Raw genomic sequence first — 12651 nt, 5'->3', positions numbered from 1 at the left:
GTCACCGTTTCGTGCCAAGACCCCACACCAGGATCAGTGGCAGGTTGCAACCCAAGATGTTAGCCTGACCCCACTGCCTTCCTCCCGCCACGTTGGCTCTGCACTTTTCTCTCCCCATTTCAAGTCCCCACGCACCCACGGCAGAAACTTGTTCTTTACGATGGGGAAAGATATTTACCAGATAGACTAAAACCCCTGGTATCCCGGCAACTATGGGGATTGGTAGATGCCGGATAAGTAAATTTTCCAGTTGTTTGAGATTGCGTGTTGCATGATTGGCGAACTAACGGCAAAGCGTGCCAATTTTAAAATTCCATATTTTTTTACCATTTATTTTCTGCAATTTTTTTCCTTCTGGTTGCTTGAGGCTGTCGATTGCTTGAATTCCAGATAACAGGGGTTTTACTGTAGTTAAGGGAAAGGAGTAGAAATGGTAAGTGAGGACGATTAAATTTGATGAACTGATAAAAAAGTGGTGGTCCTCCCTGCGTTACCTCTTGGAGCTGAGTGAATTCTGCAACCGCCCAGGATTGGGTGTTGCGAAGGGTCTCTGTAGATTTGGATTACACAAGAGAGAACTTGTAAACTTCGAACCAAATCACCATACAGTGCTGGGTGAGGCAGATCGTTGAGCAATCATTCCATATCAAATTATGTTTTTGTTATCTCAATTGTTAATCCATTTGTCAAAATATTTTTCTTTTTGTAGGTTCGTTTTGAGCAATCATGCATTTGTCCTATTTTGTTTTCCTCCTGGGTTTTCTCAGTCTTTGTATCAAAGAGCAAGTCCATTTGTCTGCGTGAGCTCTTCACCTACTTCATTGGGTTGTGTGGTTCTGACGAGCGGTGCTTACAGTGTTGGGCTTTCCTCCAGGACTTGCTGAATCTGGCAAAGGACCCTCGTTCCGATGAGCTGCCCAAGCCCCCGGTCAAGGTGATGGACTACTCTTCCTCGAGTGAAGACTCTGGCAGCACTGACGAAGAGGATGAGGAAGGAGATAATGAGCGTCAGGATGAGAATCTGTCCAGCTCTGATGGTTCGAGATCAGGGTGAGTACCTCAGGCTGTTTGGTTGCCAAAAGTGAACAAGTTCCATCAGAAGTAATTAGCTTTCTGAGAGAGTGCCTCTCTATAGTAAGTATAGTAGGGGCGAGACGGTTATGTGGTAGGGGGTGGCACGGTTAGCATGGTAGGGGTGGCACAGTTAGTTTGGTAGGGGCAGCACAATTAGCTTAACAGGTGGCACAGATAACATTGAGGTTAGTGCAACACTGTAACAGCACCAATGACCCAGGTGGTGTCTGTAAGGGGTTTGTACATTCTCCCCCTGTCTCCATGGGTTTCCTCTGGCTGCTCCGGTCTCCTCTCAACTTCCAGAAAATGTGCAGGGGTTGTAGGTTAATTGGGTGGCCTGGGCTTGTGGGCCTGAAGACCCTAATACCATGCTGTATGTCAAAATTAAATTAATCCAGCTCTGAGAATTGATATATAGTTTAAGGTGGAATCCATCTATCCTGATGCTACAACCTTAGAAACCTAAAGACATTCAGCATGTCCCCAAGGTCTCCTACCAACGTATAAAAGGTAACCAAATGCATCACAGCTCGGGATAGCAACTGCTCTGCTCAAGACGACAAGAAACTACAGAGAGTTGTGAGCACGGTTCAGGCCCTTACACAAACATCGACTTGTCCTAGGAAAGCAACCAATGGAGTAAAAGAATCAGACACACTCTCCTCTTTCCCCAAATGCTCCCCCACCACCAACTCAGGCAGAAGTGAGTTAGTCACCAGGTTCAAGAACAGTTTATTTTCTGCTCTTATCAAACTATTGAATGGATCTCTTGGTATAATGTTGCTTCCCTTGCACTATTTATCACTGAACCTGTCCCTCTCTCACGCTATACATTTTGTTTAATGGTGCGCCAGCTGGTAATCTGTGGCCTGGATTGGAAAATGTCTTATGAGGCAAGATTTTCTGTTTGGAGCAAATAAGAATGAGCTGCGACTTAATAGTGGTCTACAAGATTCTGAAAGGCATAGATAAAGTAGACAGCCAGCACCTTTCTCCCAGGGTGGGAATAGCAAAGAGCAGAGGATATTTGTACAAGGTGAAGGGAGGGAAGTTTATGGGAGATATCAGGGGTAAGGTTTTTTTTACACAGAGTTGTGGGGGCAGGGATGGTGGTGGAGGCTGAAACATTGGGGCATTTAAGAGACTCTTAGACAGGCACATGGATGCAAGACAAATATAAATGGTTACAAGGTAGAAAGTGCTTTTTTTTTTGGTATGTATTTATAGGTTGGCACAACATTGAGGGCCGAAGAGCCTGTACTGTGCTATAATGTCCTATGTTCTACGTATATTTTATTCTCAAGGACAGTACGGTTGGCGTAGAGTCAGCACAATGCTGTTATAGCAATCATGACCAGGCTTCGAATCCTGCGCTGCCTGTAAGTAGTTTGTACATTCTCCTTGTATCTGGGGGCTCCCACTGTTCAAAACATAATGGGGGTTGTAGGTTAATGGGGCGTAATGGGGCAGCACGGGCTCATGGGCCGAAAAGGCCTGTTACCGTACTGTATGTCTAAAAAAATGTTTTTAATTAATAGCTTGACTTGGCTGGATGGCTCTCAGAACAAAGTTGCTCCACTGTCCAAGCCCTGGTTCACATGTACCAATCTGGAGCATTTTGTACTTGTAATTTCTGAAATTAAATTTTAAATGGTTTTATATTTTCTTTACTGCGCGGAAGAAGCCGGTTCCAACCTGTGCTGCTCAGTTGAACCCAAATTAACTTACAACAGCCATACGTTTTGGAAGATGGGAGGAAATCAGAGCACCTGGTCACGGGGAGAACATACAAACTCCACACAGACAGGACCAGATTCGAACCCCAGTTGCACTAACAATGCTCCCCTTTTCTCTTGCAATTGTGAATATTTATCCTTTAATATTTGTAATCTCTGTTTCTGTCCTGGCACGTTGTGGTAATTGCATGTAGACTGTGGTGGTCAGTGTATCTTCTATACCTGTAGTCAAAGTTAGCAAACCTGTGCTCGGAGCTAACGATCTGAATGACAAGATTTAATTCACAGCAGAATAATAGTTAGAACATACAGCACAGTACAGGTCCTTCAGCCTTCGATGTTGTGGTGACCCATATATTCCTTCCAAAAATAAAGTACTAAACCCTCTTACCCCATAACCCTCTATTTTCCTTTTATCCATGTGTCTTTCTAAGAGTCTCTTAAATGTCCCCTATTGTTCCAGCCTCCACCACCATCCCTGGCAATGCATTCCAAGCAATGTAAAAAACTCACCCCCCCGATGTCTCCGCTAAACTTCCCTCCCTTCACTTTGTCCAGACATCCTCTGGTGTTTGCTGATCCTGCCCTGGGAAACAGTTGCTGGCCGTCCGCCCCTACCTGTGCCTCTCATAATCTTGTGGACCTCTATCAAGTCTCCTTCTCACCCTTCGAATGTGCTGGAGAGAAAGGGGGGGAGAATGGGAGGGGGAGGGGTCCAGGCCAACAAACAAAGGGTGTTAATTGGATATGATAAGAGGGAAGGTGAGAATTGATTTTGGCTCTGTGAAAGGAGACAGAGGGAGAAGAGAGAGAAAACTTTTTTTTTAAACTTTATTTATTCATTCAAAAAACAAATAATATATGACAGATACAGCAATTAAACATGAACATGAACATTTTTTTAATATATATATAAAAAAGAACCACCACTATCAGTCTTCTATCAGCCAGCCAATTTAGTATCTAAATTATCAGTCACCTTGGATCCATGCTGCTGCACCTTCTGAATCAGCCTTCCATGAGGGAAATATTTATTACAAATTCAAAAGCTGATTTCAAACTGCAATATGCAAGCCCTTCCCAACTATTCTTATCACGCACAAAATCAGTGAACCGGTGCGGACTCGAAAGGCCAACATGGCCTGTTTCCGCTCCGTAAATGGTTATATGGTTAAAAGAAAATATTCACCATTGCCCCCCCTTCAGCCAACTCTCCTAAGGAGAGCCATAAAAAAAGAAAAAAGAAAGTATTAAAAAAAAGTTAAATATACATTTTAAAATCTAATCAATATAAATAGAGAGAGAAAACTAGAGGGAAGGAGACAGGTGGGGGGGGGGGGGGAGTTGGATTGATGTTAATGCCATCCAGTTGGAAGGTGCCCACAAGGCAGATGAGGTGTTGTTCCTCCAACTCGCGGGTGGTCTCAGTCTGGCAATGCATGAGACCATGGACAGACGTGTCAGTAAGGGAATGGGCTGGAGAATTGGAATGGGCAGCCACTGGGAGATCCACGCTATTCCGGCAGACAGAGCCGATGTGCTCAACAAAGCGATCTCCCAGTCTGCGCCCAGGAGACCACAACGGGAGCTCCGGATGCATTCAGCAGGGCATTTACCAAAGTTCTGCATGGTATGCTGTTCCAAAGGGTGAAGACACAAGGGATCCAAGGTGAGCTGGCAAATTAGATTCAAAATTGGCTTGGTAATAGGAGGATAGGAGGATGCTTTTCTGAATGGGATTAGTAACAGGGAACTGTTGAAAGAGTGTTGATGATCAAGGAGTGGGTGGGGGGGTGGGTGGTGTCCATCACCATTACTCCCCGAAAGTTGCAGTGAAAAAGATAAAAAGTAAAAACACAATTCTGGAGAAACTCACCAGGTCATACAACGTTCTTTAATATTCCTAAGATAAAGATACAGAACCAACATTTTGGGCTTGAGCCCTTCATCAAGGTAGGAGCAAAATGTTGGCAGGCGCCCACACAAAATGGTGGGGGGAGGGGCAGGGGAAGGAGCATGGTCCTTCAGGCAGGAGGTAATAGGTAGAGGATGGAAGGCACAGCAGCAAACAGGGGAGGGGGTAGTTCTGTGAATGGAGGAAGAAGGGGCTGGAAGAAGACAGAAGGTTGGGGGGAAGAGAGGGAGAATGGGGAATGGGCTAGGAAAGGGGTGGAGAGCTAGAGGAAAAAAGACAGAGGGATGAGGAAGAGAGGGAGAGCAGGGTGTATTTCCACTCCTAAACAGATTATACTGGTCCTGAAGCTCTAACTGCACATTACAATTTTTTTTGCCTGGAGATTCCTGCTCCCCCATTGTGTTTTTTTTTTAAATTTTAGGCAAAATCGTACCAACGACGGAGACACGGACAGCATCAGCACCATGGTGGTGCATGACGATGAAGAGCCTGCAGTGGTGGAAACTTCGAGCAACAGCTACGGAGACGGAACAATGATTGTTCAGAGGGTAAGTGCGAGGAAGTTCATTCCAGTCATTCGATTTTGAAGTGTTGATGGGAGAACTCTGAACAGTGTGGACAAACTGAGAGATCTTTGGGTCTGTGTCCTCGGGAAACTCAAAACTGCTGCACAGGTTAACAATGTTGTTAAGAAGGTGTGTGGGGTGTTGCCTTACTCATACCCTCTAAGATTCCACTATTTATTCATCAGTACAGGTACACAATCCTTCATCTGGAACCCTTGGGGAATAGTGTGTTCCAAATTTCGGATTTTTCCAGATTTCAGAACAAAAGCCTGCTGCCCCAGATTTAAGCCCACCGAGTCGCGCTGCCGCCTCTCTCCCCCCACCGCCCACCCGAGTCGTGCTGCTGCCGCCTCTCCCCCCTCGCCCACCCGAGTCACGCTGCCGTTGTCCTCACCCTCACCCACCCGAGTCGTGCTGCCATCTCTCTCTCCCCCCACCCACCTGAGTCGTGCTGCCGTCTCTCTCCCCCCCCCCTCGCCCACCCAAGTCGCGTTGCCGTCTCTCTCTCCTCTCTCCCCCCCCCCCCCCCCCCCCACCCAGCCTAGTGGTGCTGCTGCCTCTCTCTCCCTATGCTGTACCAGCCAGTTTTTGGAGCTTTCCGGATTTTAGATGTCCAGATAAAGGATTGTGTACCTGTATTAATTTTAATATATGTATACAGAGCTGCACATGTATGATTTGTCTCTGTGTATTTTGTCTGGATGTGTGCTTTTGCACCAATGTCTGGAGAACGTCTGTCCATGAGATAATGAACTTGAACCATGGGATCGAGTTCAAGAGTTATGAGGTAATATTGCAGCAATACAGGACCTTGGATGGACCTGATCAGCTCGTCACAGGACGGATGTGGACACTAGACAGAAGGGTGTTGCCTGGATTGGAGAGTGTGCCTTATGAGGAGAGGTTGGTTCTTTATTCCTCAAAGTGACAGATGAGGAGGGGTGATAAGGAGGTATCCAAGATGATGAGAAGTAGATGGCTAGAGGTCTGAAATGACTAAGTTCTCTCACATTAATTTAGTTTAGAGCTACAACACAGTTACAGGCCCTTCCAGACCACAAGTCTGCACCGTACAGGTACACCCATGTGACCAATTAACCTACTAATCCCATCTGTCTTCAAAATGGTACGATGGGGACATTCAAAGGCTCTGGGAAAATAGGTTGTGGGTGCGAAGTTCAAAGTTCACATTTATTGTCAGAGTATGGACACGACATCGCATACAACCCTGAGATTCTTTTCCCTGCAGGCCAGGCAAAAATTCTAATTACCGTAAACTGTACTCAAGAAGGAAGAAATGTAAACAAACTGCCTGTGCAAATACCGAGATATTAAATATCAAATAATAAATAATGAGCAAAGTAAGAGTCCTTAAATGAGGTGGGGAAGGATTAGATTATTGGTTTACATAGGTCAGCACAACATTGTGGGCCAAAGGATCTGTTCGCCACTGTTATGTTCTATGTTCTGAGGGACAAGTGTGGCAATGGTGGGTATAGGAAGTTAGGTCATAGGTCAGTCATGATCTCAGCCAACAATGTGGTGGGTTACGAGGCAGAATAACCTTTTGTTCCCGTGACCCTAATCTCACAACTACCATCAATGACAGCAGTCATGACATTGCATGGGGTTGTCTCGAGTGTCGGGAGGCTGAGGGGAGGGACCCTGTTAGAAATTCATAAAATCTTGAAAAGCATTGATAGGGTGGACATGAAAGGGCAAAAGCAATCACACACACAAGTTCCTGTGTTTAAAGTGGGAGGGTGTAGAAGTTTAAGGGAGATGTGCGAGGCATATTCTTTTCCACAGAGTTGTTAAGCCCCTGGAACGGGCAGCCAGAAATAGTGATGGAAGCAAATACAATCGTGGTTTAGAGTAAAGCACAAAGGTTTGCAGATGCCGTGATTAAAGTGAGGTCAAACAGCATATTTTGTTTAACAAGCATAAAGATACGTTACCAGCGTTTCCAGCCCAAGCCCCTTCATCAAGGCATGAGCAAAATGTGGGCAGGTGCCCAAACAAAATGGTGGCGGGGGAAGGAGCTTGTCCCACAGGCCGGAGGTAATAGGTGGATAAGGGAGGGAGGGCACAGCAGCAAACGGGGTTAGGGGGGAATGGTTCTGTGAATGGAGAGGGAAGTGGGTGGAGGATGGGGGAAGAGAGGGAGAACAGGGAGTGAGCTCAGAGATCCCGGAGAAGTCGATGTAAATGCCATTTGGTTGGGGAAATATAGGTGATTTGGAAAGTGAACTTAATCACAAAAATTTTAAAGGAGCAAGTGAGAAATAATATCTTAAGCTAAAATAAAATAAAGGGCACTAAATCAGTTATCAATGAACTGCAACCACACAGCGGCTCTTTGTTTACATTGCAGAAGAAACGCTCAATTACAGATCTAATCATTTTTTATTCAGTGTTTTAGTTGTAGGTATATTGATTGAATGTGATATTAAATTTCTGTGAAATACTGAACCTTTTTGCACATTTTATAAATATTGTTCTTGCATCAACAATTCAAGCGAAGCTGTAATCAGTTGGAAAGGAGTCGATGTGATGGGCGATCTTGGTTTCTTTCTACAGACACCCGAGGAGGAAAGGGGCGTCCATCACCCAGACAGCAATGGCTTCACAAGTCACGTTAACCTGCCTGATCTAGTGCGCCAGAGCCATTCTCCAACTGATACCAAAGGCCCTCAATCTCAGAAGGATGACAGCATTGCAGAGGTGAGGATTCTGTTCTTTATCAAGTCTGATTTCCTGTGAGGGCCTGGCCTCAGCAGAGTTTCTGCATTGCACTGTGTTAGACATGCTTGCGAGAGTCCTGTGTCTAGGTCCTAAAACTCTGCTAGTAGGCCGGTGAACTGGACAGAGTAGATTGCCCCTTAGATTAGGTGGTGAAACACTAATAGGCATATGAGAGAGAATAGGTAGAGGGAAATTAGTTCGGGGGGGGGGGTGGGGTTAGGTTTATTGATTGGAGGAGAAATGCAATTCTGTTTGATCAAAGTCTCAGCTCGATGTAAAATTGTGATCTGTAAAATGGCAGTACTGCTGCTCGTGCTGACTTGGGAGAGCAGACCGCTACTCCGTAATGCCACCAACCCTGTACAGGCTTTAAATAGCATATTAAAAGAGCCGGCAATGTTTTATTTTAGAATCCTGTAATTGAAATGTCTGTGCCCAAGGTGGAGGCACCACAAGGTGTTGCACACTCTGGGGGAGCAGTGGACCAGCACAGGGCAACAGAAACAGGGAGAGAGGAGACGGCCCTACATAGCAGCGATTGCGGCAGTTGACTAGCAGGGGGCTCAGTGGCTGAAGGACCCACACAGGCTGCAGGGCTGTTGGGAACCAGACATCAGAACTGGGGGTTCAAGAGGGCACTAAGGGCAAGAAAGGCTCCCGAAGGGCCTCGGGCGCCAGAGGCTTCATGATCGTGTCGGGGGTTTGGGTCTGGAGCTCGGGCGGCCGATGGATTGAACAGGAGTCTGCGCGGCTGGGGGTGACTCCATGGACACTTGGTGTCTTTGAAGGGACTCTCTTCTGCTTCTCTTTCTGTCGTACTGTAGGGGGCGCTGGGCAACACTAATGGTGACTCTGCCTTTCAGCAGGCAGAAGGCAATTTCGTGTAATATTTCATTTTCTGACAATCAAGGAGTCTTGAATGTTCTCTTCACACAGGGTAAAAGGACAAATGCTGGGAAAATTAGAGCAGTGTGTGCAGATTTGTGAACCCTACTATGTTGGCTTTATGTGAGGCACAGCAAGTAATGCACCTCATATCAGACCAGCACCTCTTTCCCAGAGCAGAAGTAGCAAACACCAGAGGACATCTGTACAAAGTGAAGGGAGGGAAGTTTAGGGGAGACATCAAGGGTACACAAAGTGTTGAGGGTGTCTGGAAAGCCTTGCCAGAGGCTGGAACAACAGGTACAGTTAAAAGACTCTTAGACTGGCGCATAGATGTAAGAAAAACAAAGGTGTGAAGGAGGGAGGCATTAGAGATTGTTGTGTAGTAACTTACATAGGTTGGCACAACATCATGGGCTGAAGGACCTGTACAGTGCTGGAATGGTTTGTGTTCTAATTGGATAGCATACACCTGAGGTGCTGAATGGTTTTTCTTTGTGGCCAGAACTATTCATTACTGTGTCTCATTTCAGTTTTCAGTCGCGAGGTCTGGTGAAGTCGCCCGGAAAGTCATCCTTCACCACCTTCGTCGATCTTGGAATGTATCAGATGGGTGCTGGTGGGGAAACCATTCAATTCACTGGTGAGTCCGAGCATCTGCTTCGCCAGAATCTACCGCTGCCTTGTCCTGCAGTAGTAATCCTCAGTCTGGGAGAGACTGCGGTCTTGGACACATGCTGTGCATGCTTGGCTGAGGACTTTCCATCCGCAGGATTAGAACACCAATAAGACATAGGTGCAGAAATAGACAATTCTGCCCATTGAATGTGCCCCGCCATTTAATCATGAGCTGATCCATTTTCCCAACTGTCCGGCCTTCTCCCCATTACCTTTGATGCCGTGGCTAATCAAGAACCCATTAACCTCTGATAGTATATTTTGGCTTCAGTGCAGTGGTCTGTAGGGTTGGGAGTGTTGAAGATGGGGGAGGAGGGGGAAATTTAAGTTGAGGCAGATTCACTCCATGGAGCATCGCTGCTGCCCAAATCACCAACATGCAAAGCTGTGGAAGCTCTGAGGCAAGGTTAACAGAGCTGGGGCTTTTCTCTTTGGAATGAAGAAGGATGAGGGGAGACTTAATAGAGGTCTACAAGATTCTGAGAGGCATAGATAGGGTGGACGGCCAGCATGGAGAATAGGGGGTGCCTGGAATGCATTGCTAGGATGGTGGAGGAGGCTGAAACATTAGAGGCATTTAAAAGACTCTTAGACAGGCACACAGATCGAAGAAAGTTGCAGGGTTATGGATGTGAGATAGGGAAGGTTTCGTTTGTTGACATGATTGGCATAACATCATGGATGAAGGACCTGTACTGTGCTAAAGTGTTCTATGTTCTGAAGCATTCCCTAACAGAGTAGCTAAGGGTTTGTAAGAGGCCATAAGTCACACATGTCAAACTCTGGCCCGCAGGCCAAATTTGGCCCGCGATATAATTATATTTGGCCCGCAAGATCATTTAAAAAATGTATTAGAGGTGGCCCGCTGGCCGCCGCGCCAGTATAGCGCATGCACAGCTAATACTATAAATCCCAGAATGCATTGGCGTCAGCCTGCTAATCGCCCCCACCTCCTCTGTTTACGTTGCAGGGTCTCACCGTGGACTCTGGTTTTGGGGCCTGGCCGGTGTCAGGGAAGCCAAGGCCGCTTCCCAGCGCCCAGAACCGGAGGCCTTGGGCCTGACCTCGCCAGGACATTGCCCACTCCCCCTCCCTGCCGCAGGCCGACCCGCGACTCACGGTGACGGGCCGCTGATCCGCCGAGATGCAAGAGCCGATGCCCCCGCACTGTCGTTGTCCAACCCGATCGCCCGCAAACCCCGCCCTCCCGCACACAGGCCTGAGTAAGGATTATGAACTTTAATCTCAGGATAAAACGATCTTCCAATAGTTTCATGTCACAGTGATAAATATATTCCTGGTTAAAAATGGTCCTGCACCTGGATACAAGCTCATTAGGCATAAAACTTGAAAAGTGTGTAAATTAAAGGATATCTGTACCAATGGAAAAAGGGCATGGCAAATAACCCTGCTAGAGTTCATGCCCACAATCAGTCACCCATTTGATTGTTTCAGGAATCATGTTATTCTCCCACATTCTCAATAGCCCTCAGATTTTACTATTCGACAGCACACTAGCAACATTTCACAAATCCTCTATAGAGAAATATTATTTATTGAATATTTTATTTCTCATTTGTTAATGCTTCTGGAAAGAGTTTATCCAAAACTATTATTAAACATTTATTTTAATAAGAAAAAGTTTAACGTTACATATGTCTTTGGCTTGGCTTCGCGGACGAAGATTTATGGAGGGGGTAAAAGTCCACGTCAGCTGCAGGCTCGTTTGTGGCTGACAAGTCCGATGCGGGACAGGCAGACACGGTTGCCAGCGGCTGCAGGGGAAAATTGGTTGGTTGGGTTGGGTGTTGGGTTTTTCCTCCATTGCCTTTTGTCAGTGAGGTGGGATCTGCGGTCTTCTTCAAAGGAGGTTGCTGCCCGCCAAAATGTGAGGCGCCAAGATGCACGGTTTGAGGCGTTATCAGCCCACTGGCGGTGGTCAATGTGGCAGGCACCAAGAGATTTCTTTAGGCAGTCCTTATACCTTTTCTTTGGTGCACCTCTGTCACGGTGGCCAGTGGAGAGCTCGCCATATAACACGATCTTGGGAAGGCGATGGTCCTCCATTCTGGAGACGTGACCCATCCAGCACAGCTGGATCTTCAGCAGCGTGGACTCGATGCTGTCGACCTCTGCCATCTCGAGTACTTTGAAAGAAGAGAAAACATGCAGATGTTGTTGAAAATTTTCAATAAATATTTAGTTCGGACCCTCGACTTAGTCTAAGTTTTTAATTTTGGCCCTCCGTGAATTTGAGTTTGACACCCCTGCCATAAGTGGAGCGGTGCAGCGTCTGGTGGGAGATGGTCTGGTGGACATTGCAGAGCTGGAGAGGGGAGGACCTCTAAAGGCATTTGCAGGCAGTGAGAATTTGAAACAAAGTATAACTGGTCTGCCGAAGCAGTAAAATGCTAGACCTCTGGAATTTTGCCTTAATTTGGATTGTGACAAATTATGTTCTCAGGCTGTTCTTAAAATTGCTTTTAAGATCCACTCTGCTGCATGCGCATCCTGAGACTAAATTCTCCCTTGCTACTCTGATTTCACCCCCACATCCCAAAAACGTGCTCATTGGTAAAATGTCATCAGTGATCCCTTCCATCTGTCCCTGTTGTTATAAGAATTGAAAGAGTATTTATCCTTCTTTTGCTTGAGTTCGAAGAGTCTTTTCCCATCGGAGTGTAGGAGGCTAAGGGCCGGGCTTTGTATTTAAAAACAGGAGAGGCATAGATGGTCACAGAACTTTTCCAGGGGAGGGGAGGCTTAAACTAGAGGGCATAGATGTAACGTGACAAGGGAAAGATTTACCGTATTTGACAGCATACAAGACACACTTTTTTCCCAAAAAAATTGGCTCAAAAATATTTCCGGGTCTTGTACGTGAAGTTGAAATTAGGATATTATGGTATTACCATGAGCAGGTCGCCGGCTACTCGCCCAACCTTCAAGAAGCCTACGGAGGTGGTGTGGCTATCCAGGAAGTGGGCTAATCGCAGAGCACCAATGTGCAGGGAATACTTGAAGTGGTATGTGAGTGGAAAGAAAAAGGTTG

The 12651-nt window shown here is 46.4% G+C and overlaps 1 protein-coding gene across 4 annotated transcripts in view; it reads left to right on the top strand.

Moving 5' to 3' along the window:
• LOC138755002 (misshapen-like kinase 1) overlaps nucleotides 1-12651 on the top strand; it is a 406606-nt gene that overhangs the window by 264103 nt on the left and 129852 nt on the right. For all 4 annotated transcript variants that reach the window (XR_011351978.1, XM_069920129.1, XM_069920126.1 and 1 more), the window contains 4 exons: nucleotides 875-1050; nucleotides 5147-5273; nucleotides 7872-8015; nucleotides 9456-9564. Coding sequence is in view for 3 of the 4 variants with exons in the window: in XM_069920129.1 (XP_069776230.1) it covers nucleotides 875-1050; nucleotides 5147-5273; nucleotides 7872-8015; nucleotides 9456-9564 (556 nt within the window). In the remaining variant the exon portion in view is untranslated. The remainder of the gene's footprint in view (nucleotides 1-874; nucleotides 1051-5146; nucleotides 5274-7871; nucleotides 8016-9455; nucleotides 9565-12651) is intronic.

The sequence above is a fragment of the Narcine bancroftii genome, chromosome 2, assembly GCF_036971445.1.
Source record: "Narcine bancroftii isolate sNarBan1 chromosome 2, sNarBan1.hap1, whole genome shotgun sequence".
NCBI classification, from domain to species: Eukaryota; Metazoa; Chordata; class Chondrichthyes; order Torpediniformes; family Narcinidae; genus Narcine; species Narcine bancroftii.
Note: the sequence above shows the minus strand (reverse complement) of the source record. Positions and strands in the feature narration are given on the sequence as shown.